The sequence below is a fragment of the Eublepharis macularius genome, chromosome 1, assembly GCF_028583425.1.
Source record: "Eublepharis macularius isolate TG4126 chromosome 1, MPM_Emac_v1.0, whole genome shotgun sequence".
NCBI lineage: Eukaryota > Metazoa > Chordata > Lepidosauria > Squamata > Eublepharidae > Eublepharis > Eublepharis macularius.
Window position 1 is genome coordinate 229,151,461 of NC_072790.1, and position 22,485 is coordinate 229,173,945.

Sequence of the window (22,485 nt, forward strand, 5' to 3'; positions counted from 1 at the left end):
ATTTCATCCCGACTGCAGTGCCTGTAGAATCAGCTGAAAACAACGGGCAAGATTTCAGATTTCACAGAACACTCCTTCCTGATGGGGAAGGGGAAGGGGAGGAGACTTTGCAGGCCAGTAGAAGCCCCGGGTGGAATATACGAGGCTTAAAAATGGCGACTTTGCAAGCTTTTTGAAGACTAATGAAGCTCATTTTCACCTAGTGCAAACTGCATTTCAGGTTTTAAGTAAATGCACAATTTAAATAAATAAGCCCTTCACAAAGTCCTAGGTTTGGATTCCTTGTGAACTCTGAAGCTTTGGCCGAGACAATGATTCCAAAATTTATGTGAATCCTGAGACAAGCATCAGAGGTCATAGATGCAGAGGAGTTAGAGGAGAAGCATCAGAGGTGTAGTCCCTGCCCCAGAGAAATGTATTTGTTTCTAAAATGCTTTTGTTTTCCTTCAGAATTGTTGGTGTTACACTCAAAGGCATGAATGTGCCTCACAGGGCACTAAATTTCCACCATAGGACAGATAAGATACGGAGGCAGACGTAAGACAGAGTCTCTACTAGATAGATAGATAGATAGATAGATAGATAGATAGATAGATAGATAGATAGATAGATAGAGTCTCTAGGTGAGATAGATCAAAGTCCCAGGTGCACAGCTGGAATGGACAAATAAAGGAATGCAGTGGAAAGACATCTTATGTGCCTTCTGCATACCTCGCAGAGGAAAGTGAATATGCCCTGATGTTCCTTCAAGATCTTGGCAATGGTCAGACTGCCCCGCTTGACCCCACCCAGGGGGTCGAAGAGGAGATCGCGATTGAGGGTTCCCTTCCGTTCCTCTGTCCACACTCTACTAGAGTCTCTGTATCAGGCATCTGACGAAGAGAACTTGATTCTCGAAAGCTTATGCTAAAATAAAATTGGTTAGTCTTAAAGGTGCTACTGGACTCTTTTTGATTTCTCTACTAGATAATATTTGATTTATATGCTGCCCTTCAGGACAACTTAACACCCACTCAGAGGGGTTCACAAAGTATGCTATAATCCCCACAGCAATCACCCTGTGAGGTGAGGCTGAGAGAGCTCTGAGAGAGCTGTGACTGACCCAAGGTCACCCAGCTGGCTTCAAGTGGGGGAGTGGGGAATCAAACCCCGTTCTCAAGATTAGAGCCCCTCTGCTCCTAACTACTACACCAAACTGGCTTGATCGATTTTAGTCAGAAGGCTAAAGCAAATTAACAGCAGCCATTTCTTATTGACCTCTTCTCCCTCATACACACAGGGAAAGGGAGAGATCAGCTTTTTACAGATACACAGCAGTGTAACTTTTATCACAACTTGCCCTTTGATTCACAGGTCACAAAAATTATGGATTGTCCCCATGGGGCAGCCTTGCCAGAATATGCACCCCTAGGAACTCCTATCTGTAAATAATGCAGGATTCAGTTCTAATCCAGTGACTGGTTTTTGCTCACCACTATGGATTATGTCAGAGAATGGCGATGTTAGCAACAGATTTGTTTCATCTTGTGGTGATGGCAATAAAAGCAGTGTATATTAAACAAGCAGCATGTTTCAGTTTTTATTCATCACGGCTCCTTACTTCATGTCTCCTTCCTCATTCCCTTGGTAGGTCACTTTTCCACCTTTTAGGATCCTCCCTGAAGCAACCGCAGTTTCTGTGCCAAATGTTCACTGGAGACCATTTGGTTTCCCCGTCCAGTATTTTAAGGAACTAAAATACAGACGTTCAAAAGCTATGTTGCATAGTGACTAGCACAGTGTGTGAGCTAGTGAGTTGCCAGTTCAAATCTCACCAAAGCCATAAGGTAGACAATTAGGTAAGTCACTCTTCTCCCTCTTTTTCAAATAATTTGTTGCTACCTCTGTGTACCATTTTAAAATGGTTTAAAACAGAAGACAGTATTAGAATGGCTTTGCTTTTATTACAATTTGGCTAGTCACTGAGGCCTGTACTGTGAACTATAAAAGTGATCAGTAAATAAGTTGTGCTTAGGTGTTCACACGCAGGCTACACTCCCCCTGCAGGCTTACAAACAACAGGTGCTCTTGTATCCAGCTTCTTATAGTATGAAGGCTCAAGTGTCATCTGTGGTCCAGGCTGCTTTTTACCAGTTGACAAAGCAAATAAAACCTCTCCTGCAACATACAGAATATGCCTGTTATCCACATCTGGGTGACATCCAGATTAGATCACTGAAACTTGCTCTGTGCAAATATGTTCACACAAAGTGTTTGGAAACTGCAACCACTGTTCTACTGTTGACAGGTGGTCACTGCTGACTAGCACATCTTGCTAGTTCTAAAAGATCTCTGCAGGTTTCTAGTTTGTCCTGGGCCCTGTTCCTAGTGGTGGCTTTGGCATCAAAAATCCTAAGCGGCCTAAGAGTGGGCGACATAAAGGACCACCTCCTCTCCTCTGAATCAACTTGACTGGTGACATCAACTTCAGAGAGGCAGCCGTGGTGCATCTCTGCTTTCTGGCTTAGGCTTTAAAATGTTTTGAACGGACATGGTGTGATTTTCAGAATGTCTACGCTTCTTCAGCTATTTAATCTTGAATGAGAAGACCAGGCTCTTTAAAAATAATAAATCTGCATGCTTGTGCTCTTAAAATGAAATTGCAGCCATCTTGCCTGAGAGATTTCACTGAGAGGGCTGAAGAACACCATTACAGCTGACTACTCATACAAATGATTGTTAAAGGTATCACTCAAATTCCTGAATTGGTGGCAAAGTAAGGACAGTGATTTACCAGGGATATGTAGGAGGTAGCAGAGGCCATCCCTGAAAGAAGTGCAATTAGACACACAGAGGTAAAAAGACATTTTTTCCTTAGTTAAAAGTTAGCTCTCTGAGCTAAAAAATGGTGGCCACATGAAAGATGCCGCATGGGTCAGATCATTTTTTGATTGCAGTGGGGTTTGTTGGAACATTCCCTCCACTTTCACCTTTTCCTTGCACCTTCCAAATTAGTTACATCAACAAATACATTCTTTTTATTTTCTTGTAAGCAAATGTACAATAAATAAATAGAGGCCCAAGCACTGACTGAAAGCTTCTCTCTCCCACTCTAACTAGCCCTCCACAGGAGGAGAGACGGTGCCATTCCCCAGCTGCCTGAGGTCTGGAAGCTGCTCAGTTCTTCATGGTACTGTTGATGTATGACTCCAGGAGGAAGATTGTCTCATCCACTTGGTTTTCACTGGCATCGATCCTTTCAGGAAAATATAAGACAATTAGTACAGATTCTTTGCCATGTATAAAGGGGTTTAATTTGGAGCCTTGAACAATGCCTTGGATGAAACCTTTTGCCAAATATTATCAACAAACAACGATCGTGAAATCCTGACGAAAAAAAGACTTAGAAAAATTACAAAAGTATTATTGCTGCTATTTCCTAATTCCAATTGCCATTCAATACATCATCAATACACAGTCTTCATATATAGACCTATACATAAAGTCCTAGTGCAAAGTCCTGATGGCACTAGCACTTTATGTATAGGTCTATATAAAAGGTAAAGCACCGAGTCATTACTGACCCATGGGGGGATGTCGCATCACGACATTTTCTTGGCAGACTTTTTACGGGGTGGTTTGCCATTGCCTTCCCCAGTCATCTACACTTTACCCCCAGGAAACTGGGTACTCATTTTACCGACCTTGGAAGGATGGAAGGCTGAGTCCACCTTGAGCCGGCTAGTTGAACCTGGCTTCCGCCAGGATTGAACTCAGGTCGTGAGCAGAGCTTGGACTGCAGTACTGCAGCTTACCACTCTGCACCACAGGGCTCTTATAGGTCTATATATGAAATCCTGATGAAATAAAGACTTCATATATAGATAGGTCTATATATGAAGCATTTTATCAGGATTTCACTATTGTTGTTTATTGCTACCTTTTCTCGTGATTCTCCAAATATTATCAACAGGCAACTTGAAAGTTTTCTCTTAGCCCCTATGCTGGTGTGTGGGTCCAACTCTAGGAAACAGCTGCTGGGGGAGGGGTGGCGGCAAAGCAGGGCCTATGACTCTGTTCTGCTAACAGTAGCGCTTTCCCCCTAGCCCAAAGACCCTTCCCACCATTTGTGACAGGAGAAAGTACCAATGTTAGTGGAACGGAACTCCGGGATCCAGCCCTAATTTCAAGGAGTGGCTAACCAACGTGTTAGAGAGACTGCCAAAACCAGACACACTTCATCAAAATAATGAGTATTATTAAAAAGGTCCATTTTAAGAAAATAAACGTTCCCTTGGGTCAACTGGGAGAGACAGACTTTGTTTATAGGATGCTGCAATAGGTGTGTGTGTGTGTGTGATGCCCTCCAGTCATAGCTGACTTATGGCGACCCCTGGTGGGGTTTTCATGGCAAGAGACTATCGGAGGTGGTTTGCCATTGCCTGCCTCTGCAGCCCTGGTCTTCCTTGGAGGTCTCCCATCCAATTACTAACCAAGGCCGACCTTGCTTAGGGTTGGTCTAATCTATACCTGCTGCAGAAAAAGGCAGTTGATAGGAAAGCAGCATTTCAGAAGATGGGGTGGGGGAGAGAAATCACATTTTAAATTCTCTTCTACATTAAAAAAAAAAGCTCAGTGCAAGTAAAAACACTGGCACAGGAAGGAGTGGGATGCCTAGAAACCTTTTTCCCTATGGCATGCTATTTTCCTAAAGGAGCATCCAAAAGTGATATTCCCCCGCTGCAGTCTGGAGTGCTACATAGTCCACTCTGCCACTTCATTCCACTACAAGCTAAGTTAAAGCTGCAGCTCTGGGCTTTTGCAACTCTGAGTGCCTTTGGCTCTTACAGCTCCCTGCGGCAGAGCAGGCAGAAGCCCCCTCCCGCCCCTTTCTCTCCCCACTCACTTGTTCACATTGTGCTTGAGGGTCTCCAGCTGCTGACGCTCAGGGGCTGTGATCATCTCCTCAATCTCTTGCAGTTGTGCCTCTTCCGCGCCAGTGGCCTGCATCGATGCAAGGATGGCCTCCACCCGCTGAGATTTCTCCAGCAGACGCCTGGGATGGACATACATGGAGCTGCCTTATACTGGGTCAGACCACTGGTCTATCAAGGTCAGTACTGTCTACTCGGACAGTCGGTCTACTTGAGCTCTTCAGGGGTCAAGCAGAGGTATTTCATGTCACCTACTCCTTGTCTGTTTTTTTTTTTTAAAGTGGAGGTGCTTAGGATCAAACCTGGGACACTACCACTGAGCCAAGACCCCTCCCCTAAGGCTACATGAATACTGTGGTCTAATCATGGCTGGTTTGAGATGTTGCAGTGTTTGAGGTTGAGAACCTGACCTCCATTTTTTAACCTGAGGAACAGTCCACCAAGGATCAGTGCCCATGTTCAGCTCCCATTAGTTTCAACAGAGCTCTCAGAGAAGAACTGCCCATTAATTGTGCCATGCAAGGTCAGACTACTCATGCTGACTCGCTTAAGGACACCCTGAATTCATCACCTTGTGACAGAACCGCTGCTGACCTTAGCAAGCCTTTAAATACTGCTCTGAAATGCCACACTGAAAATCTGCAAGATTCCTACCAGTTGCGTGATGTTACACAGCAGCGTTACAGCAGCATAGGGGGAGATCCTGGGGAAGTCCATGTGAATCATATGACTGGGAGGGAAACTTTTGGCTGGCGAGTTCTTATCCTAACTACCTGGGATGCTCCGCTCACCTGTTCTCTTTGGTTTCATGCAGCCGTCTTTCCATCAGGTTGGCTATGCTCTGAAATGAAGAGGAATATAAGCATTTTCATAGTTGCTTTTCCGGAGGCAGGAGGTGGGATAAAGGCGAAAACCAAGGATAGATTACACTGAGAAAAATCAGCCAAAGACGTGGGATACCTTGTAACAACGGTGGAGCAGCATCCGGGCTGATGAGAGCATGTTGACTGCATACAGGTAGAAAGTCCGGGATGGGGCATGGTCAGGGGTCTTAGGGATTTCCTGAGTATGAAAGAGAACATTCATCATTACCTTAATGATACTACTTGGCATTTTATATCTGAGTAATCACAATGCTGCTGGTAGATTGCCTTAGGAAGATGGGAAATTGTCTTATACTGAATCCAACCACAGATACATCTAGGCCAGTTCTTTTGACTGACTGGCAGCAGCTCTCCAGGGTCTCAGGCAGAAATATCTCCCAGCCCTGTTACATGGATAGGCCAGGGAATGAGGCCTTCTACTCAGGGCTTTTTTTCAGGGGGAACGCAGGGGAACGGAGTTCCGGAACCTCTTGAAAATGGTCACATGGCTGGTGGCCCCACCCCCTGATCTCGAGACAGAGGGGAGTTGAGATTGCCCTCCGTGCTGCTCAGTGGCGCGGAGGGCAATCTAAACTCCCCTCTGTCGGGAGATCAGGGGGCGGGGCCACCAGCCATGTGACCATTTTCTCTGAGGACAACCCAATGAGTTCCACCACCTCTTTTCCCAGAAAAAAAGCCCTGCTTCTACTACAGACAACATTTCTACCATCTCTAGAGTGTGTGTGGGGTGGGGGGCTGAGAGTGACTTGCCTTCCAAATGTAGGGCAGAAGTGAGATTCTGATCTAGGAGTTTGCGACTTTTAGCCGCTATGGAGAATGTGAGAAAGGGGTCTCTGTTGCAAGAGGCTTATTAGCAACATAATGGGTCTCTGCACATATTGCCGATTCCCCAGTTCCTACTGGTAGACGTCAATCTACCCAGTGTCACATTTCACCCCTGCCGTGTTTTCTGCATGCACAGTACTTAGACAGCCATTCATTCTTCTGTGGAAAAGAAGAACGGGGAACCCCTGGGGCAGGCTCTTCTCTCTCTCAGCTGGGCTCCAGGGCTGCAGAGAAGTTGTAACCTTATAAGGGATTCTAATTCCCACTTAGTTCTTCAGAGATTGGAAAGCTTACACTGTGCGTGCCTAACGAGCAGAGGAACTCCAGTCTTACACAGCCTCTTTGGATCAGTCTTGGACAGCAGCCACAAAAAAAAGGCGGGTACCTGCAAGGAGACAATATTAGACGACAGCATCTTATACATCATTTCCTTTGCTTCTTTGGCAGGGATCATGGCAAAGTCTTCTATTTGCTTCTGTTCCAAATGCTTCTTCCGCAGGAGGAGACGGAAGATGCGGGCGCAGCGGGATCCAAACCTAGATGGGGAGGAAAGGAGAGCCATGAAATGCTTCACCCAAAACAAGAACGCTCCTACAATGGTTAATATTGTTCTCTGCATACCTCATGCAATAATATATCAACAAGCTTCCAAGATACAATTGGTCTTTAATTTCAAGTTTCTAGGCCTCAAGGTTAAAGGGAAAAAAATTCAAAATGGATCTATAAAACCTAGTGAAGAATTCAGAAACAAAAGGCAGACTTTCCACAGATGAATTTCCGTTCAAAGCAAGAAAAGGAGGCCTTCTCCACCTTGATAATTATGCATATATTTACTAGCTACCCCATGTTATTCTGATGTACATTCTGGAAGGCAGCGAGCCCTTCCAAAATGTTAAAATCTGAGGAATTCAAATGTTACAGTTGAATAATCACGGTGTAATTTATTTTAAAACTACGCTTATGTGTGTTTGTTTATCTCAGTTGCTTTATATTATTCTGTTTTAGTTTACATTTTGTAAGACTACTGGGAGAATTTTATTTTGCACCCTGCCCCACAGACTAGATTAGGAAGATGATTTATATATAGAGTCCAACATGTATGGTGGCATATAAACTATGCAGGAAAGGAACCTGAAGGAGAGAAAACCAAAAAACAGGAATATACAGATATGCATGCTAGATATGGGAGGGAAGAGTACTGCAACGCATATAGAGAAGCTAAACAAAAATGGAGTTGATAGAACAAAATATCTGAGATCTAACCTATGCTACAATAAAGTTGGTTAGTCTTAAAGGTGCTACTGGACTCTTTTTGATTTTGCGGCTACAGACTAACACAGCTAACTCCTCTGCATCTGAGATCTAACTGGAAGTGAAAACAGTACCAATTGTAATACAGTGCGATTAGCTGTGAGAGAGAGCATGAGATGGTGTATTGATTGCACCCTCTGGGAGGACATAGCATTTTGTTTGCACCACAGTGGTTGAAGAGGATGTCTTTTCTGCAGCGGATAGGAGTTTCTGGAAATGATACAGAGTTTATAGCAAGAAGCAAATTAACTGTAGCACCTCCAAATTAAGCCAAAACTTAAGTCATGCTTCATATGCCTGCCATTTCATTCCAGGCAACGTTTTCAAGCCCTCCATCCCCAAGTCAGAAAGACCACGTTCAGGCAGGATTTCTCTTTACCTTTCTTGAACTATCGATTCCAGTGTTGCAGTGGCCAGAGATGCCAAGGCTTTGTGAAGGTCTGTTTGGGAGAAGGTTAAGGAGGGGAAAAAAACAGAGGAAAGGCAGGCAGGACTGAGTCTGGGTGCTGAGCAATATCACATTGCACTGCAATCTTATTTCCTTAACCTTGATTTGGTGCAGTCCAGTTTGAGCCACCAAGCCTCTTTCCACCCTTCAGATTAGAGTTTCTGAAGGACTGTATGAGCTCAAAATTTCGGTCTCTCTCTCTCCAATTCTGCAAGGATACCTCTGAGCTATTTGCTCATCCACCCCAAGAGTGTCAGACAACACAACTTGGGTTTGGATTCACTTCCCAGCTTCCCAACAGTTGAAGCCAAGCTTGCTGAACAGCTGTTTTGCCTGACTGCCCAGGCCAAATGAAGCCATCTTCAGGCAAAGAAGTTTTTCTAAACTGGATGAGGATTGGCATTTTGTTTGTTTTAGGTGGACATGTAACTAGTTCTAACAAGCAGGTGGGTCAGTAAAAAAAATTGCCCCCCCCTCCGAGCAAAAACCCCCAATGTTATTTGTTTGGAAGATGGTCACAAACTGATCCATAAAAGCACGAGAGCATGGATTCTCCTGTTTCAGCAGTTCTGGTCCACACATGAACACACATGGTGCTGCCTTCTACTGAATCAGACCCTTGGTCCATCACATTCAGTATTATCTGCTCAGACTGGCAGTGGATCTCCAGGGTCTCCAGTAGACAGGTCTTTCTCATCACCTACTGCCAGAGAGGCTGAGACTGAACCTGGGACCTTCTGCATGCCAATCAGATGTTCTGCCACTGAGCCACGCCCCTCCCTTGCATTATCTTTGTTCTGAGGGGACTTCAGTACTTCCCAAACCACAAACTCTCTCTTCAGATGCCCATCCATGCCCTGCCTTTGATGGGAGTGCAGCATTTCCAGAATGCTCTGCCACCAGGCTATGGCTGCTGTAGCCCCCGCAGCTCTCCTTCCTTCTTGCCCCTGATCCTTTTGCCAGGGCTAGGACTGAGTACATGAGCTCCCAACACTTGCTGCCAGTGTACACAACTCTATCGCTCACAGGTCACATTACTTCCAGCCAAGCACTGCAGCTGCAGTTACTTCCAGCCTAGTTGGAGATTTGTGGCTGTGGCACCCCACAGGGAGAAAAACTGTTACTGCAGTGCATTAAAAGTCTGTGACCAGTACAGAAGAGAAAGCACGCCACCATGAACAACCCTCTGCATGCATATGCAACGTTTTCCTTTGTGTTCATTGGACTGGTTCTCGTGCCAAGAGCTGAGCCAAAAAGGATACTGATCACATACATGCCGCCACCGCTCTCGCCAGATTTCCCAACAAATGCCAGCTATGGGGAGAGGTAAATGAGTAGACAGTGTTTGTTAGGTCTGCGAAGCGTGGAATAAAAGAGCATGTTATTCCTAATGTATTTTTTCAAAATAATAAACACCCCAAAGGTAAATTCCTTACTGGGTCGTCTGCTAACAGGGTGAGATACTGGTCAAGAACTTGCTTGGAGATGTTGTAACCAGCTGGAAGTGACCGAAAAATCTTTAAAAGACAGAGAGAGGGGGAAAGAAACCAGTAAGGTACAGATGTCTTGTGACTATTCTAAGCAGAGAGCAGATACAAAAGGTTCTCAGCCGAGTACTGCCTCTCCTCAAATTTATGTAAATATAGGATAAGAGACCTCTGTTAACTACAGACAGTGATAACAACTGATGCAAAATTTCCAGGCGACTTTTCAAAGGCCAGGCAAGCCAAATGTGGCAGAGGACTGTCCCCCCCTCCCCACCCCTAGCTAATCCAGCCTGGGGGTACTTTGTGAACAGCAAGCAAGGCAATCGATCAGAGCTGGAGCACAAACCTGTAGCGGTTTCTGCATTAGACTCTGCCTGGAAAGACCTGGCATTCTGGGCCAGTCACATTTTCTCAACTTCCCCATACTTTACAGGTAGTAACTGCCCTGATCTCTTCAGAGGATCACAAGGAGCTGCCTTATATGTATTCAGTCTACTGGCCCAGCTTGCTTTTCATCTCAGTGGCAACAGCTAGGATTTCAGACAAAGGGAGTGTCTCCACTCCATATCACCTGCTATCTGAAATCCCTTAGCTGAAGAAGCCGGGAACGGAACTTGGGCCCCTCTGCATGCAAAGCATACACTTTACTGTTGAGCCACAGAGAAGACAGAAATGTAATACAGAAAGCAAAACCTAACCAGTCATCCTGAAACAACCATGGTATATGGGATACCTTGCCTAGGAGCTGAAGCACTCAATAAGATACACTTGTGCCATATCACAAGTTGCCTTCCAAACACCCCATAATTTCTTAAGCAGGGTGGTGAAGGGGAAGAAGTATCCTGGCAGAGCAGGACGCACAAAACCTTTTCCCAGGTGCTCAGAATCTCTACATCCAGTGGCAGAAAACCTCTGAATAGCAGAGCTAGGATGAAGCACCAGGGAAAGGCCTTGGCCTCTGTGCCCCGTTTGGTGGCCCTCCAGGGCAACTGGTTGGCTGCTGTGTGAAACAGGATGCTGGACTAGAAGAACCACTGGCCTGATATCTGGCTCTTATGTCCAGATCCAGAATAGCTTCCAGCTTCCTTGTATCCTACCCACCTTTACTGGTGATTATGGTTTAAGAGCCATCCCAGAAAGGCAGTTTAGCTTCTCCACAAGATGTACAAGGCCTCACTTGTCTGCAAAATTGGAGCTGCTAGAATATTCCTAGTGCATATGATCCTTTGACAGAACCGAAAGAGGGACCTAGTTGCCATAGTTCTTTGATACTTGCTATTCTGGTGTGGCAGCTTGGAACCCTTTAAGTCATTCCATAAAAGTCTGAGCAGATGCTCACCTCGTTTGAAGACAGCGGCTGGGTGTATGGTGCATTGGAGGAGGTGGTAACTTCACTCATGCGCAGCATCGTGCGCACAATCTCACTGCTGGTCTGTGGGGGCAGGAAGGAGAAGAATCTCACTTAACCATACAGATAGGAGACGGTCTTGTACAGAGCCAAACTCTTGGGCTATCTAGCTCACTACTGGCTGCCAGCAGCTTTCCCCCCAGCTCTGCTACCTTGGATCTTTCTCTGGAAAATGCAAGAGATTCATAATGAGATCTTTTGCATACAAAGCAGCTCTGGTGCAGGGGACACAATGGGATATCCATACACAGAAGCCTTCTTCTCACTAAGATGGTCTATGTCTGAGCAAAGCACTCACATGATGGAACTGCTTCTCCATTAAAGAAAAGAATCCTCCACATTCAAAGCAAACATTTCAGGGAAAAGAATATGCTAGACCCCTTCGTCACGACATACTAGTCTTCTACATAAGGAGGAGGATTCCCTCACATGAGCCACCACCAACAGTCTGAAGTGCTATGGCCTAGACACAGATGGACAACTTTAGCAAGAACCTGATCAAAGTTTCAGCCCAGACTGACTTGGAATTTCTAATGGCTGAAGGAGAGATCTTGACTGAAACCTGTCCTTCGGAGGGAAAACAACAGACAGCTGGGACTGGCCACAGCATTCTGTTGAATGTCCACTCTGCGGTGGGGCCACCTGTTTGTTGGGTAATTGATGGATATTTTATCTGAGGGCAGGGGATCCCAGAAAGGTGGGGGAAATCCTGGCATCAACAGCCACGGGATTCCCGTAGTGAGGGATCCCCATAGTGAGCATATAACCCATACTGTGGGTACCCAGAGGAAACTCCAGCACACCTGGTCCATCCTGTTGGCCACAGCACTAACAATCACTTGATCCCGGAAATGTTGGTGGAAACGGTCAATGTTGACCTGCCAGTAGATTCCATCGTCAGCTGGAGGCTGAGGAGATGGGGTTGGATTGGGAGAAAGTAGAAAAAGAGTGCATTGGTTTATCTAACATTTATTTCACAATATCACCTGGATAACTGTCCCTCTCCCATCCAAATTCTGCAATAAGTACAGAATCCTGCAACAAGTATAAATTAGATCTAGTTTGCCTGGCACAAGGCCCAATGAAGTTAAAAGGCAGCTACACCAAAGTAGGTAATTGTGCCCTGCACTGGGTAGGATTGCTCCCTCTCCCATAGACACCCTGAACAGCATCCAAAATCTGCCAACTTGCCTTGCCTTATGGTAGGACTTCCTGAACAGCCTGGATTACCTCCTTCCCCTTCCAGCCCACACAAGATATGGCCATGAAACCACGAAGGACTTTGCTGTGCCTTTCAAAGAACTGGAAATGGCACTGCCAATTGTCCCCATTAAGAGAGGGGCGGGAGAGGAAAGTGAGAAAATGTGCGTATGTGTTATGTGCAGTCATCTTATTTCTGACTTACGGCGTCCCTATGAATGAATGACCTCCAAAACATCCTATCGTTGACAGCCTTGTTCAGGTATTGCAAACTAAAGGCCATGGCGTCCTGAAAGTAGCTCACAGAAAATGGGCTGTCACTAAAAGACTTTTAAAGATCTGTGGACAAGATGTCAGCAGGCAGGGGTGGAGGGGCACAGAAATCAAGAAATACGTTAGCTTTATTGTTTATTTTTAGCTACATAGTCTTTCCTTTATTTTTACAGTCTATAACCTACTTCAAACTGAATTTTTCTGGAGAAGCTGCACTGAAATAACTCAAGTAATAATTTCTGGCATCTGGTCCTAGAGGGAGCACCCTAGCCCGCTCCGTGAAAGGTTTCAGTACCTCTGTGCTGTCTGTGTTTGGTTTCTGCCGCTTTGCCTTGTGTTCGCTGTTGTCATCATTGTCAGAGTGCCTCCTCTTCCCTTTCCCTGTGGGTCAAAAAACAGTATCTGCCTTTTCAAAAGGGCCAGAGCAGTAGCCAGGGTCATAAACCTGCCTAGCTGAGCAATGCTCAGGTCCTACCTGCCCAACAGTTTGTAAAGTAAGTAAAGAGTGCTGTTGAGTCACAACTGACTCATGGTGACCCCACAAAGCTTTGCCTCATGGGGCTTTCAAGGCAAGAGATGTTAAGAGATGGTTTGCCATTGCCTTCCTCTGAACAGCAGCCCCATTCACCTTTGATGGTCTCCCATCCAACTATGACCCTGCTTAGCTTATCAGGACTGCCCATGGATTATATGTATGACAGTTCCCTCAGGGCAAAGCTACAATACAGCTGTTAAAACCATTTAAAGTCATTATTTGTTCCCTGGAAACTGTAACTTTATGTGTGGAGCAAGCTAGGTATAAAAATTCTTAGCATCTCAGGTTTTATTTCCAAAGGTTCTTTGGAGGAACACCCCGCACCCCCCAGAAATCTTTAAGGGGCCATTAGACTTTTGCTGTTTTCCTGCAACAGACTAATACAGCTACCCCACTAAAATAATCTTTGGGGAAAACAGAGACAGTTCAAGGATTACCAAAATGAGTATGGTCTGCAGTTTCCCTGCTTTCTTGAAACCAGCTGCAAGGTGCTTTTCTTGGTTTCACAGTCTCTTCCTACTTCCATAGCTTATGGGATCTGATGCAGTTCTCCGCATAATGTGCCTAGTATGTGTTTATTTGACCCTTCCTTCAGAATTCAAAACAACATGCACCATTCTCTCTTACACATTTGGGTTAGACTGAGGGCATGTGACTGCCAGAGGTCAACCAGTAAGTGTGGGGATTTGATTCCAGATCCCAGTCCACCATTCTAACCACGACATAGTGCTGGCTTTCACAAATTTGCTAGCAGTCACTCACTACACCAATCAAGGGATTTCTCAGCGGTTCCCTTACCTATGAGATTCAGACGTGGGACTGTATACATGTCCTTCTCGTTGAACACTAGTGTGGGTGCAGGAGGAGGCGGGGCCTCCAAAGGCTCTGGAGTCTCAGGGGCCAATGGACATCTCTGAATGAAGTGAGTGTCTGCCAGACGCACAAAGGTGTTGGACACTTCGCTGTACTCCATTGTCTTCCCATCTGAGGAAAAGGAAAGCTGGTCTGTCTCCTCTATTGGTCTCGGTCTCTGCTAGAGGCAACTTCCCAGGGCTGAACCCCTTCCATCCAATGTCTCACCTTCCATTGTTTCTGTCAGCCGGTCAGCCACCTTCTTCACCACAGCGCTCATGGTCATCTTGCCATTCAGCAGAAGCTCTTCCACAATTAGCTCACCTGTGTCGCTGTAAAGGGTCTTGGCAGTATAGATGTACCGGGGATAGCGGAGGATCCGCAGCACTCGGCTGCACTGAGCTTCATATTCCACTAAGCCTCGTTTCTGCAGCTGGTATGTCACCAGGTTGTGCTGAATAAGGACACAGAGGGCCTTCCGAACCTGCAAGAGAAGGAAGGGGATCTCAGTAGATGCACCATCTGGAAGCCTGTGTTCAGTTGGAGGAAGACAGATTCAGACAGCTGGAATGAACATGAAAGAACAATCAAAACCAACTGTCTTCCACCAACAGAAATCCTAACCCAAACCATCTCTTATCAAAACAAAAACTGACCAGTTCAGTAACAGACAAAATTGTAATTGATTTAATTTCAATTATTCTTACGATTCTCATAACGTTTTCTCCCTATTTCATGCACAGTCATCTTTACAACAATCCTGCTAAGTAGATCAGTATTACTATAGGAAGAGAAGCTGAGAGAATAGCATCCTGCCTAAAGCCTTGAACTGCCCAATCCAGCATAGAATTAAGCCTGCCTCAACTGTTCTTTTCCTTGGGTACAGCCATGCTTAAAATTGAGTTGCTAGAAAGCTGGATGGATGAAGTCGCATTCAAAGCTGGGACTTCCTGGCTTACTTCTTGTGCTTGCAGCCAATACAGCATATACCTTCTCTTTTATTTTTAAAAGATTTTAATTGTTATATTCTAGTTTACTGGTGCTAGACTCTCTCTCTCTCTTTATACGTAAAGTCAGCTTGAATAACAGCATCAGTCTAGAAACAAGGGGACCTGACTTCAAATCCTTGCTCTGGCATGAAGCTCTTGAGCCACTCATTCTCTCTCCCAGCCAAACCTACCTCACAAGATTGTTGGGAAAATAAAATGCATGTGTGCGATGTATGCTACTCTGAATCCCTTGGCGAAACAGTGGAATAAAAATTAAACAAACAAGTTACGTAGAATGAGTATATAGAAAAGACAAAACAAAACATCAGCTAGCAGTGCCTCATAAGATCACGAAAATCTCTCAAACATTATATTGTTTCCAAATTCTTACAAAACGCTGCCATCTCTTTACAAATAAATCAAGACTGTTTTCATTTCCTAACCATGTGCAAAAGGCAGCAATTTCATCCATAAGATAGTGACACCTCCATATCCAGAAGCAGCAAAACTCGGAATAAAATTATTATTTTATTTCGTTCATTAATACCCTGCCTTTGTGCCCGAGTGGTTTACATTATTTTCCTCACAACAAACCTGACAGTGTGGCTGGCCCAAGGACACCCAGCAAGCTTCCATGGCAGAGTGGGGATTTGAACTCGGGTCCAGAACCTAGTCTGACACTCTAACTACTACACCACATTAGCTCTGACCAGCTTTGGCACTTTCCAGAGCTACAGCTGAAGGTTTAAGATGAAGGAAATATTGCATATTAAAAGCCATCGATCACAGTAGATTTTTTTTTTTAAATGGCCAAGAAAGCTTCTTGGTACAAAAAAGTGAAGTTGGACACCAAATACCAAAGAAAAAAAATCATCAGGCAACACACCTGCCTAAGATGTAAATTGCACAAAGCTCCAGCTTTGACTCTCAAAAGCTTATACTCTGGAAATCTTGTTTGTCTTTAAGGGGCTACTGGATCTCGCTCTTCTACTGCAGGCCAACACAGTTACCCACCAGAAACTATCCTCAATACAGTCCATGCATGTAGAATACTTTGAACTCCATAAGCCGACTGGAGGTGAGCAGTTAATGTCTTCAGTACATTTTCATTCGAATACTGCCTCTGCAAGATTATCCACAAGAGGTGCAGGAGGAAACCTCTGTATACCTGGGCAAAACCAGTTCTTGTCACATTATACAGTATGCTAGAGATTTTCTCCTCACTTGCTGTGAATAATGTGGTTCAGACACATGATGCTTGGACATACCAGGCAGCATCTCTGGTCATTCCCCTTTGAAAAATCTAGCCATGTGCTAAAACTGTCACCATTTCAGGCCTTTTTCTTCTAAAAAGAAAAGAGCTCTATAGTCCTCATGTATAGAACCAACATGACATGATAAAGATTTCGCCTGCTCATGCTATAAATATTTCAGAGACGTTTGTTATGTGTGTATGCATACACCAAGGTTTTTTAGTGTATAAATATATTCCATGAGAGAGAAAAAATATAAACCAGCTTCTCCTCCCATGATGTCAGGATCGTTACCGCTTAAGGTAATAATGGCAGCTCGGTTTATGTTGAACATACCATGACTCACTGCCAGCTCTTTGGCACCATATCAATGTTCATTTAAGCAAAAGCAATAGGTAGTGTCAAGAACTTTGTGTACTTGTGCTAGCTTATTCAAGTGCTATATTTAAACACTTTGGAACTCATTTAAAATAAAAACAGCACAGGTTTTTTGTACATTTACAATGCAGCATTTTCAAAAAAACTGATCAAAGATGAGTTCTTCTGCACTTTGAGATGGCTTACTGCTCTGGCTAGACAACAGTTTAAGGACATGGGAAGTGGTATAAGGCTTTTGTGGTACGAATGCTACAGCGCAACTGGGACAAAAAAAAGAAACAAGGGAAAAAAGCTTCAACTACATTTCAACCTTTGTCCATAACTGTTTTCGAAGCAGAGTTCAAGATTATATAGTATGACTCACTAATGATCTGCCAGCCCTCTCTGCATCGAGAACAAATAAATATCATTTTAACTCTTTAAGCGCACCATGGGCTTCCCAAAGAATACACAGATTTTGTTTGTTTGTCCTGCATACTTCACTGTAACACCACCAAGAGGCTAGAGGACTTCTAGCTGCTGCACACAACGCAGAAAGACAAATCCTCATTGTGCGTTCTCTGCAGAAATAGCGTGACAGATGAAAGGGACACAGCTGTCTGCAAACATGGAGTAAGCCAAGTTCAGGGGCTATGGTAGGCCAAGGCCCCTAGATTCACATTTACCGATATTCAAATGTTATGTTATATAGACTGCTGCTTGCAGTTTGTAAGAAGGAGGGAATTTTCTGTACTATGAGGTGGCCCCATAGTCTCCTGGAAAGGTGTACTCTATACAAACAGCCAAATGATTCTGCAAGAAGATGCAGTCACACAGCCAACTGCAGGAAATCTTACATTTCAGAGTTGTGTCAATCTGTCCATTCCAAGGCTGATCCATGCAACAGCCGGGTGTATCGTTGCCCTCTAAAAAATCTTTCACATGCTTGTTCACTGCTCATAGACAGCCAGATGCATACAGGATTGTTTGCATGCCCCTCAAACTGCAATCTGTCAGAAAAATTGTGTCAGCTGCAGTTAGAAGCCAGCAAGTTATAGGGAGAAGACCAGCATGGATAAGATGACCCGATGTAAAGGAGGACAGGCAGGTACAAGACTTCATGCTAAAATTTCTTATCTTATGCAGCTATTAGAAGTAACGGAGAGGTCTTTCCTTATACCTGGAGCACACAGGTTCTTAAAAGTGTTTTTCCAAAGGCTATTAATGCCTCTAGTGGTTTTATGAATTGACTTGCACAATGATTACACCTTGCACAGACTTTGAAAGTCTACAAATGCTATGTTTTAGTAGTTAATGTCACACGTGATCACACAGAATGATTCAGTGGATCACAGCTTAAAGCCTTCAGTTAAAAGAAAGGGGGAGGGGGAGAGCCTAGCAAGTATGCACAAAGTTCCTTATCTTAAAAAAACAAAACCAGCATTTCTTGTGGTCCTAATTTTTCCTGAGATTCAGCCATTTCCTGACTGTTCTCTCTAGTTTTATTACAAAAAGGAAGCACTTTATATCTTTGCTAGGAGAATGAGTACTTCCATTCCTAAACACTGCAGTCAAAAAAAGTGCTAGGTGGCTCCACAAGGGGAAGGCCTTGGTCTCTGTGCCCTCAAGGGCAACCGATTAGCTGCTGTGTGAAACAGAATACTGGAGGGACCACTGGTCTGATCCAGTAGAACTCTCCTTATACTCTTAACCTCACACACTTATTATGGACATATAAAATCCGTTTACTGAATCTGTCTCTGCCTGATCTGATTGGTGCGGATATTTCTGGGAAGATCCATGGAACAGATCTTACCTTATACTGAGTCAGCCCACAGTTCCATCTAGCTCAGTACCATGCAGTCTGACTGACAGCTGTTCTCCAGGGTCTCAGACAGCAAAGGGTCTTTCCTAAAACCTGGTACCCAAGATCCTTAACCAGAGATGCTGGCGGCTGAGTCTGAGACCTTCCACATGCCAAGCAGGTGCATTAGCCACAGCCCCTCCCAGAACAACTGCCTATGGAATGGAAAGTGAAGGGTATTCTGACCCACTATTTTTCTTGTAAGTCTTTCAGCATCAAACCTGGGGCAGGGGGAAGCATAAGGGAGCACTTGATTTCATTCTCCCTTCCTGCATCCCCCCTCTGCTCGCCTTGTTTTTAAACATTAGTTCAACATACCTGGTCAAGTGACATTCCAGTGTCGTGAGCTATCATTCGTAACGGCTGGCTACCCATGCGGATGAGGTGTGTCCCGATTTTTTCCACAATCTCACCAAAATGTTCACACAGCAGGAGGGAAGAAAGTTTTATTTCAGCCTGGGTCATCCTCTTGGTGAAATTTTACCAGTCCAGGCTTCTGCAAAGGGAGATCATGTCCATACAGTCAACTGATGGTCAACACTGGGAATATTAACTCAGAAGTCAAGAATGAACTTTAACTGTCAGGACTCTAAACGCCAGCAGATGATTACACACTTTTTTCTTGAACAGTCTGTGCTTTACCTTAGCATATTTTACCACTGTCAGGTAACCCACTAATAATATCTAATAAATGCAACTGGCTACTCTTTTCCTGACTGCAATATTCCAGGCTATGTGAGGAAGGGAGATGAGGGATTTCATACTTAAACTCTACCTCTGCAAACCAAAATGGAGTACATCATGGAGTAGTGCCTGATCCTTCCCCAGCTAGCTTTCTAGGTTGGGGGAAGTTTTCAATAATGCTGCTGCTCATCTGCTACCTGAAATACAGGAAAAGCCTTTACCTCTGTGTTCTGTGTAATGTATCAAATAAACATGGAGGCTATTCTGATTTTTTACACTGATCTCCCACCTCAACAAAAACACTGTTAATAAACTCTAAACCTCCAGGATGTAGGAGAGATTAAGACAACAAAAGTCAAGCAGGTGAACTACATAAGCCAAGATTAAAATGAAAATATCACTACACATGTGCTGCTATATAAATCTCCCTATTTATTATACCCTGGTCTTGCCTCTTAGCTCACTGGAATAGGTAAGACATAACACATGATTTTCCTCACCCTCCTTTCAAAATATGTCAAAATTTAAACAATAATCTTGCTTTTTAAGAAGATTATATCCATGAATTTTTAACTTGGTAGGAAATAAAGGAATTTAGGAGATGATACATCACAGGAGTTAGGAAAATGGCTGCATTAATACATTGTTGGATATTGCACAGTTATGATAATTCACCTTCTGGATTGCTTTATCCACTCATGAAAACTGAGTTGTGAGTGATCACAATAACACAACATCCAATCAATTCACTAGGTAGCCTTAAGCAAGCCACTATCTCAGTCCCCACCCCACCTCAACAACTGGCCTTACAGCACATATGAAGATATTTATCCCGTTTTTTCAAACAACAACAACAACAACAACCTGTACCCAACGCAGCTCACATGATCATTCTCCCCTCCAGTATTTTATCCTTGCAACAACTCAGTGAGGTAGGTTAGGCTGAATCAAAGCAACTAGACCATCAATGCTAAATACTACTATTTATAAATAGTCTTGAATACGATCAGACTACACTGCAATAAAGCATCATGTACTACAAAGGCGACACTCAATTCATAGGGTTGTGCGATTGTCTCTCCGAAGTACCCACGAATAGTGCCCTCAGCGTTTCACCCCCATACATGAATCCATGGGTTTTTGCTTCCAGCTCTCACCCCACCCCGTTTAACTGCCTCTATATCCTCCCCTAGTTCCAGCATAAATAGCGTTTCCCTTCAAACAAAAAAATAGGACCCAGGAGCCACAACCATTACCCACTTCCTCCAATAATTCTACAGTTTACCTTCACATTCGCCTACCTCAAATTATTCTCAATTAATCCCCCCTTTCCCTTTCTACTCACATTTTCTCAAGGATTAGGCCTCAAGCCCCATTGGGTACCATGGTAACTAAACCCGGTACAGCTTCCAGGTCACTAAACATGACTTCCGGTCTCCACCGCCTATCACTGATATGCTTTTCTGTCCTTCAGACCATAGAGAGACATACTTCCCTTGACCGAATTCCGGCAAGTCTTGCGGGAAATTTCAGGGCAGCGGTGGGCGGGCGTATGCAAATATCACACCAATGAAGGAGGCAGGCGGTCTTGAAATTATTAATAAGCCTGAGAGAATCCCGCACAATTGGACGCTGGGCTGCTTACTGGGAGGGCGGGGAGAGGAAAACACGCGCGCGAAGTTCGTTCGGAGGGAGATGCAAAGTCGAGTTTTTCCTTTCTGCGGCGCTGGAGCACAGAATGCCTGGCGGTTTGTCTCAAAATGGTAGGATTTCATTTTTTCTCCCCCAGGATTGCTTCTTAGTTATTCGTTTAAGATGTGTGAGCGTTATAGACTTTTTAAAAGTTGGTTTTATTCTGTGTGTGATTCTCGAAAGCTTCTGCTACAATAAAGTTGATTAGTCTTAAAGGTGCTACTGGACTGTTTTTGATTTTGCTACTACGGACTAACACGGCTAACTCCTCTGCATCTATAACAAATTTTTGTGAGCTTTTATTTTCATAATTATTTCTAACAAACATTTTTTCCTCCTATGAACGTTAAAATGCTTTTTTGCAAATATTATATTATATTAATAGCCCACCCTCGCCACGAGGGGGCTTAGGGCGGTTTACAGCAGCATAATATTACAAAAATAAACATTTAAATAACATTAAAACCATGGTCGTCAATATGTATGTACAGACTCCCAAGATGGCAGCTCCTTCCTCTCTTTCCCAGTCAGAATATAAAGAGATGGGGAGAGGGAGAGGTACAAGCTAATATCACCATAGTAACTGAGCATATAAGGGGGCTGATGGTTATATATATAACCCCGCCCCCCTTGATGAGAGACTGGTAGGGAGGCATTTCTAAGAAACCTTAGATTGGCCTCAGCCACACCTAATACTTTCTTTAAATGTGATCTACTACACCATTCCTCCAATAAACATCAGCTAACAAACCATGAGTGTACAGCTGGGGCTGAGAGGAGTGACTTACCCAAGGCCACTTGTAGAGCTCATGGCAGAAGTGGGAATCGAACCAGCAGAGTGCTAATTAGCATCCCATGCACATAACCACTGTACTACCACAGCTTTCCTGTGAAGCATTCCAGTGTATTAGTCTCATGTAAAAATCAATAGCTTTAGAATTTTAATTAAACTCACTTTGTGTCAATTCTTTCAATTAAATGTGAATTTCAAGTTAAACCATTCTTAAAGGTGCTACTGGACTCTTTTTGATTTTGCTACTACAGACTAACACGGCTAACTCCTCTGAAGTTAAACCAGAGTTAGCTGTAAGAAAATATTGCATCTATAACGTTCATATTTTTCTGTTTTGTTTTTCTAAATAGAAGAACTTCTGCAAATGCAACTGCAAGATACACAAGAGGACACACAGAGAAACAGAACTTTTAATTTGCACATTTTAATATATTGTAATTGGTTAATGTTCGTGTGTTCTTATTTATTCAAAATATAAATATTTGCTTATGTGATTTCCTGGGGGGGTGGGAGACAGAAATAAAGTACTCATTTTGTAAAATAAAAAGCAAAGGATTTTATAAAACAGTTTATTTTTGTAACAAACAAAATGCTTTAAATCACATTTAATATTTGGGAAGTTAGATAATAAAAGTTGTAAGAAAAAATACAAAGTCAGAATTTTTTTTGAAAAATGGGAATGCATTTTTAACAAACATTATTTTAATAAACTTGGAA

General features: G+C 43.8%; 1 protein-coding gene across 2 annotated transcripts; it reads right to left on the minus strand.

Annotated features, from left to right (window-relative positions):
• Positions 1 to 3,013: 3,013 nt before the first annotated feature.
• Positions 3,014 to 20,684, minus strand: POLR3C (RNA polymerase III subunit C). Of its 2 annotated transcripts, none has more exons than XM_054984593.1 (15): positions 20,629 to 20,684; positions 18,918 to 19,095; positions 14,365 to 14,620; positions 14,083 to 14,268; positions 13,045 to 13,130; positions 12,080 to 12,184; positions 11,208 to 11,300; positions 9,818 to 9,898; positions 9,644 to 9,695; positions 8,313 to 8,373; positions 7,008 to 7,158; positions 5,874 to 5,975; positions 5,705 to 5,754; positions 4,886 to 5,035; positions 3,014 to 3,235 (listed from the first exon to the last, which is right to left on the minus strand). In XM_054984593.1, the coding sequence occupies exons 2-15, from the start codon at positions 19,062 to 19,064 to the stop codon at positions 3,157 to 3,159; spliced, it is 1,599 nt and encodes a 532-aa protein (XP_054840568.1). In that variant the 5' UTR covers positions 19,065 to 19,095; positions 20,629 to 20,684; the 3' UTR covers positions 3,014 to 3,156. The 2 variants fall into 2 exon arrangements, with proteins under 2 accessions (XP_054840568.1, XP_054840558.1); XM_054984583.1 differs by having other exon boundaries at positions 14,083 to 14,289.
• Positions 20,685 to 22,485: the final 1,801 nt, after the last annotated feature.

Coding starts and splice junctions, on each gene's coding strand:
- POLR3C (XM_054984583.1), bottom strand. CDS start 19,064: ATGACCCAGGCTGAAATAAAACTTTCTTCCCTCCTGCTGTGTGAACAT. Junction 8,374..9,643: donor TGGCGGCATGTATGTGATCA/GTATCCTTTTTG, acceptor TCTCCCAAACAG/ACCTTCACAAAGCCTTGGCA. Junction 7,159..8,312: donor GAATCGATAGTTCAAGAAAG/GTAAAGAGAAAT, acceptor CTCCCCATCTAG/GTTTGGATCCCGCTGCGCCC.